Source organism: Pteropus vampyrus, unplaced genomic scaffold (genome assembly GCF_000151845.1).
Source record: "Pteropus vampyrus isolate Shadow unplaced genomic scaffold, Pvam_2.0 Scaffold417, whole genome shotgun sequence".
NCBI lineage: Eukaryota > Metazoa > Chordata > Mammalia > Chiroptera > Pteropodidae > Pteropus > Pteropus vampyrus.
The window spans coordinates 25,619-32,679 of NW_011889198.1; the positions used below are offsets into that span (position 1 = coordinate 25,619).

General features: G+C 43.6%; 1 protein-coding gene across 1 annotated transcript in view; it reads left to right on the forward strand.

Annotated features, from left to right (window-relative positions):
- Positions 1–5,856, forward strand: part of ACSM3 (acyl-CoA synthetase medium chain family member 3) — an 18,333-nt gene extending 12,477 nt beyond the window's left edge. Inside the window, exons 8-12 of the mRNA XM_023523820.1 lie at positions 1,265–1,366; positions 2,303–2,430; positions 2,541–2,640; positions 5,089–5,208; positions 5,599–5,856. Of these exons, the coding sequence (XP_023379588.1) occupies positions 1,265–1,366; positions 2,303–2,430; positions 2,541–2,640; positions 5,089–5,208; positions 5,599–5,685 (537 nt within the window). The 3' untranslated portion in view covers positions 5,686–5,856. The remainder of the gene's footprint in view (positions 1–1,264; positions 1,367–2,302; positions 2,431–2,540; positions 2,641–5,088; positions 5,209–5,598) is intronic.
- The last annotated feature ends 1,205 nt before the right edge of the window (positions 5,857–7,061 follow it).

Genomic DNA, 7,061 nt, shown 5'->3' on the forward strand with positions numbered 1-7,061 from the left:
GCAAAGCTCATAATGTCCATGTTTAACGTTTTCGGACCCCTTGAACAATGTGCAATGTGGTTCTCTCCAGAGACAGAACGTTTTGTCTTTTTCCTGTCTCTTAAAGAGTAGTCTGTGATAAGTATTTTTGGAACTCCTAAAATATCTCCTTTCCACTAATAAATAATTCCTTGATACTTGGAGCCAAATATTTCTTTAGATGACTGGCCGGGAATTCATATTTTTTTATTTGCAAGCACTTAAAAGTAAGGTTTTACATTTAGAATTGCTTTGCCTTTCAAGCTTCTCATTGAGGACACAAGCTCTCTTCCTTCTGGAAAGTGCCAGATAAGTATTATGCCTTATTTTCCACACAAGCCTCACCTCGGGGTTGAAGGCTGTTGTCGGATGTATATAAAAGCAGAAAAGAATTTTCATATTTACAAACAGCTAAAAGCCATTTAGAGCAAAATCATGAGATAAGCGATCAGCCTGAGAAATGCTAATCTGGATTTTTCAAAATTGGCTTTAACCCCCAGAGAGGTCCCACAGAGGAGGATGACGATGAAAAGTGGGGGGTCTGGGGGTCTCACGGCTGAGATTTCGATTCCAGCTCCATTACACACCGTTACTTAAACACTCTGCACCTCAGTTTCCCCAAACAGGCATGTAGTGAGGACTGAAGAAAATAAGGCTTGAGAGGTCCTCAGAGCTTTAGTGCTTAGTACTCAGAATACAGTTAAGTGCTTAATGAACACCGGCTCCAGGGCTCCAGTCAGGAACGTCAAGGCACCGCAGGGTGCAGGGCATGAGGCACAGGAACATTCCCATTTCCTGCTTCCTCGCACTGGGCTTCTGAAGTAGGTTTGCTTGTTCCACAAAGTTTGAAAACCAGTAACAAAACGTTTGAGAGGAAAAGACAGCCAAGATACACTGCCGAGTGATGAGAGCAGGTTGCGAAGCGGTATGTTATAAAACATTCCTATTTTTATCTGGGTCTATAACGTCTCTAAAGATATTTCTCAAGTGTGATTATTGCCGGGTGATAGAATTAAAGAAAACTTTTATTCTTCTTTCACATTTGCTAACCTGTATTTGATGATATATTTTGCAATAAGAATTTAAATGCATACGCTTCCCTTAGAAATTTAAAGTATACTTAAAATTTGCTTCGAGCGTGCATTCCGAAATGGCAAAAAAATCAAAACAGAACATGTGAAGCAAAGATTTAAGATGTGGCATTAAATAAAAATTCCTTTCCATAAATCGTTCTGTTTTATCCAAGATTCTGGATGAAAATGGCAACGTCCTACCTCCTGGACAAGAAGGAGACATTGGCCTTCGAGTCCTCCCTAACCGACCGTTGGGCCTTTTCACTCATTATATAGTAAGAGACTCATCAAATAACCTGCTGTTTTCTATTGGTTTCTCAAAATTCTGTCCTAAATAGCAGCAGCCCCTCAGGCAGGGAGCTGAAGGGACACTCGATGCTTGCTAGAGAAGGGGCGCTGCCTCCCCAGGGCTGGATCACTGCTCCAGGCCCACGAAGGCAAGAGGCAGGGAGCCCCAGAAAGAAGCCGAACCTCTTGGCGTACACTGACCGCCACCCCCCCGCCCCGCCGCCACCCCACACCATGAAACGGCACCCCATCCTCTTCCTGAGATCCCATCAGTGGCCTCTCCTGAGGACTGAGAGGAAGAGAGAAGCGGGCGGGGGGCAGGGCTAAGGACATCACCTCACTCGTGGCCTTCCAAGCCCCAACCCCGCCCGCCCCCCGAATTTCCATTTCTCATCACAGTACATGAATAAGAGCAAACTTTACAGCGGCATGATCAAAGGTCAGGTTCTACTTGTCAGTGAGTTTTACCTGACACTACTGCATTTTTCTTCCCGCCAGAATGACAGAACCAATTCTCTGTTTTTGTATAAAACAAAGCAAAAGGAATCAAAGAAACGGTTCTTTGCATTATTAGGTGCTGGTGCTTTCTTTCGGCTCTCAGGGCTCCCTTCTCACTTCTCCTCCCGGGTTTAACTCTAGCCGCTTAGCAAAAGGCTTTTTCAGCCCGCTCCTCTGAGCTCTGAGCTCCTGCAATATTTACTTGCCTTGTGATCCACCTAAGACAAAGCTCAGGATAGAAACAGGCCCAGCCTCTGTGACTGAAGTTTACCTTTTACATCCGGCCATCTCAGTGCTGGAATTTTATCCTCGTCTTCATCCTGAGGCTTCTCGAAGGAAGCAAACCTCTCTTTCTCCTGGAACATTTAAGCATTGAACGGAAGAGTCACATCCACGACAATAACAAAATGGTATTTGTGTCACAGGATAATCCGACGAAAACAGCGTCGACTCTAAGAGGCAATTACTACATCACTGGGGACAGAGGCTATATGGATGAAGATGGCTATTTCTGGTTCATTGCAAGATCGGATGATATTATATCATCCTCTGGGTAATTTTGTTTTTCGTCTGCGCATACGTCGGCGTTAACTGATCATCAACATTCGGGAGCGAACCTGCTGCTCACCTTTGGAAATTCCAGCCGTGTGTTTCTTTTCCCAGTTACCGAATTGGACCATTTGAGGTAGAAAGTGCCCTGATTGGACATCCTGCGGTGGCTGAGTCAGCTGTCGTCAGCAGCCCAGACCCCATCAGAGGAGAGGTAAAAGAACCGATTCATCTCCACTTTATAATTTGTTAGAGGTCTAACACATACTTTCAAACGGTATTTCATTGAATCGGAATTACCCAAATGATTCATTCGCTAACGGTGCAAGTCAGGTAGAATCGCTAGAGTCACTACTAGTTATGCAAGTCAGGAAGAGCTACTGAAGAATAAAACTGGAAAAATATACTACAGAGAATTTGAGTCCTTTCCAGAGAGGGCGGGGCAATGACGGTGTCAGTGCCAACAACGCAGGCCGCACCAGGATAGGGTGTCAGAGGTTGGCTAGCTAGGAGCGAGTTGTTACCTAGGTCTGGAAACCAACATGGTCCCTGGTGTAGCTGAGGATGACAGGCTGACATCGGATAGCAGGTGGAAGCAAGGGCAGAGACAGGACCGAGGCAACCGGAAGCAGGCCGAGTAGGTAAATAAGCAGAGGATTCAGGAAATAAGCTACAAATAAGACAGGAATCCTGAAAGCTGTCCTATTGGGTGATCACGTGGCAGTTTGGGTTTCAAGCTTCCATGTCACTCTTCAGGCCCCCTTCGCCAGACACGGCCCTCAATATTCCAGATAGAGGAGAGCAGGGGACAGATTCAGCGATGATTGGGATTTGCCCCTTCACTCACAAATCCACCAGAAGCTTCTTCTGCACCTCTCCCCTAGCATCAGTCACCATTAACTGTATCCACCTGGACAGGCGCCTACTTGGTAGCTGAGCCTGTGGGACCAGGGTCGGCTTGGCAGTCAGCAGATATCCCAGAGTATAACACAGCTAAGATCCATCCGTGGGTTGTGGTCCCCCCACCACCACCCCACTGCCCACCGCCCCAGCTCTGGTGTCTCGGGGTAGGGCTTGCATTAGCCAAGTGAGAAGGAAAGTTGGACCAGCTCAGTTTCCCAACATCCGCGAGTGGTAACATTTCCCGGCAGATGTGGGTGGGTGTCTGTGCAGGAAGGGGTCACGTGCTGCATGCCATGGGCAGCAACTTTTTCTGGTAGCAGGCCTGTCCGAGCTGGGTTGGGTCTTTCTCCAGGTTAGGTCCTGCCAGGACTACGACTGAGTAGCAAGTTCCAGAATGGATCAAAAACAGATAAAAATGAAGCCTTTACGACAATATCCAAAATAATGGTCATTTTTATCCATCGACCAGTTTTGCAACTTATTGTGTGCATTTCACACTGTTGTCCATTTTGTAATGTTTTAGCTTTAAAATTTCCTAAAGCTATTTGCTAGTCATAGCTACTTTGTTTTGTGACTATTTAATTTTTTCTCAGCTATTGTCTAAAAGCAAATGAGTTTGATATGAGTATTTTCCTAATTTAATTCCTGTATTGTGGTTTTGTGCACTCAGTTGATTTTCACATTTTAGTATTTTTTGGAATTTCACGTGGTTGCTTTGCTTTTAAAAATTTTTCGCCGATGACTTAATTTACCTATTTAGCTACATTTTCACAATTTTTAAAAAATGTGTGCTTTCTACAAGCCTTCTTTAAAAGACAAAACTTTGACTAGGGCTAAAACAATGGATGACTCTTGTTATGGCCGTTACTCCCGATTTGGATCTGGTGGCGCCTACTATCAAGTCGCCCAGCGTCTGGCCTCCAGGGAGGGCAGTGAATGGCTGTGCTGGCAGCGACAGCAGAGGGCACTTAGACTCCAGACACTCTTGAAGGGGGCCACACACGAAGGGGGGGCATTCTGCCTTCTCCGTTAATGCTCCCAACCCTTCGGGCAGGATTTCTCAACTCATTTCAGGGAGGGGGCACTCTGAACCAGGTCCGTGAGCATGAGGTGATGGCGTCTTCTGCCAGTGAGAGAGCGAGGCCCCCGCCACTCCCACTCTTGTTCCTCGGGGCCACGTGAGTGGCTCAGAGCAACAGCAAGGTGGCTGCTGGGATCTTCACAGCCTGGCGTCAACAGAAGTGTGTCTGGATTAGAGGGCATGGTCTCAGTGAAGTCTTCTTTTCCACAGGAAACAGTGAGCCCAGGGTGAAGACTGCTCGCGAGGGCCAGCCTGGGGGTGGGGACCTGGAGCTAGGCTAGGGCAGGCTGGTTCGTTCCACCACAGATTGTGCTCAGTGTACTGCCAAGTTTCCAACAGGAAACTTTTTTAAGGAGATAAGAGATGAGGCAAGAAGTCAAGGACAGAGATAATGAGAAACAGGTAACAAAGTGGAGTTCAAGATGTAGTTAGACGAGAAGGGTCCAGTGTAGATCATAGACGAGGCAGGGATGCCAGAAGCTCTCCGGTATGAGGTGCAGAACAGGAAGTGTGGGGGTCAGCTGGCTGGCGTGAGAGCACAGAGTGGGGATCAAACCCTATGAGACCCCTGGCCCACGCCGCCAGGCACTCAAGATTCCCAGTTAGAGAAAGTAAACAAGACACTAAAACATAAAAACACGCAATTCATCTTACCGGAGTTTCAAATATTTATTTTAGGTCGTAAAGGCTTTTATTGTTCTGAACCCTAATTATAAGTCACATGACCAAGACCAACTGAAAAAGGACATTCAGGAGTATGTTAAAAAAACCACAGCACCTTACAAATATCCCAGAAAGGTAGGTGTTCTAATTATGACAGATACTTGTTTCGTGTTCTGGAAAATTTCAGCTGTTTATTTTTTTCTATTTTAATGAACATTCTCCTCAAACATGCTCCACCAAATGTTCCAAACTGAACTAACGACAAGGGAAGAATCGGAATCTTCGAGGTTAAAATGAAACTCTTAATCTAACCTGTTGGGCTATTTGGCTCACCAGACTTGTAGTAAATACTAAATATCAAGAAAAATCTCAACAGTAACCCTCTCCCTTTTGGTTGTTACCCAAAATCCACCCCAATGAGTATCCTAATTCTTCGAACTAGGGTTCATAATAGAACTGCTACATAATTGACTTTGCCTAAAGATGAGAACTTCAGGGCTAATTTTCTTCCCTTGATACCAACAGGTAGAATTTGTTCAAGAGCTGCCGAAGACTATCAGTGGGAAGATAAAAAGAAATGAACTGAAGAAGAAAGAATGGGGAAAAATTTAAATCCATTCCATAATCACAGCACCTATAAAACAAAGATTGTAGAAACCACAAGATTATGTAGAGGTGATAAAAATGTGACAGTATGATTATAAACTATTGATTTAAAATATCTTGCGGTTATAACATCAGAGGCTGAATCCTGAAATAAAACACTCAGTAAATTCCTCTGCATTAATGTCGATGTTCTTAGAATTTGATACTATAAAAAGAACACCATCAATTGCTGAGGGATTTTTAAACGTATAGTATAGAAGCTGTTTCTGAATCAAATCTCTGACTTGTTAGTTTTCAAATCTTAGTTGAATAATTCTTCTGATGTTGATATGCAAATGAGAACCAATCTTCAAGTGTTGAAATAAAACTAAACAACTTATAAGTTTTTAGAAACATTAAAAATGTCAGTTAGATTATCATAATTCTCAAAGTAAAAGCATCTACCTGAAAATAGGCTAGGAATTTTTATTAGTCATACTTTTATTCAAATAAAATAATTTAAAATTTATTTTAAAGGGCTAACTGTAAAAGAATAATATCACATACTATTATCGCTTATTATATTTAATCTAAGAAATGCAGTTTAAAAATATTTCATTTGTGGTTCTTCAAAAATGTATAAATTTAGCCAACGTTAATATGTGAAATATAAAATAGTAGAAGACATTTTCAGAATATTTGTAATGTTTTGGAATACAAGGAATAACCATGATTCATACATGGAGAGAACGAAGGTAGCCAACTGGTGAGTGAAATTAAAAGCCTGTGAAATTCACGTTTTCTCTATTTTCAAGGCATGTGTGTGTAACAGCCCCACATAGCCTACAGAGCTTATATGCTAAGTCCTCACAACTTGTAACCCTGTACACTTTTTTCTCTTTACCACAGTTAAAGTCACATTAAGGTAAAAACATAGTTTAGATGTAAAGAAAGTTGATCAATTCCTCATTGAAGGTCTGAGTCTCAATGAATTTTTAGTAGAAACACTTACATTTCTGTCACAAACAGGGCTTGTTTTGGGGGAACTAAAGGTGAGTCCCCCTGAGGAATGAGACACGCCTGTGCTGTTGGCTCTTTCCCTTTGAAGTGTATGTTCCCACTTGAAATAGCCACACTTTCTGTGTTCTTGGTACTTTCCAGCGGGGCAGCAATAGAAGACCTTTCCATGATTCGGACCGTTGTTAGAAACGACGAGTCGCTTAGACCTTCGGCCACACCTGCACAATGGAGGTGTCATCCTCCCACTCCTCAGAGGCTCCTGTAGGTTAACCGCAGAGGTTAAGACAGAGGGGAGACCCTTCCGGGCAGAACCCCTCACTGGGGAGCCGGCGGATGATGCGGGCTTTTCTTCATGAATAGTGAAGCTCTGTTTCTTTGCTGGT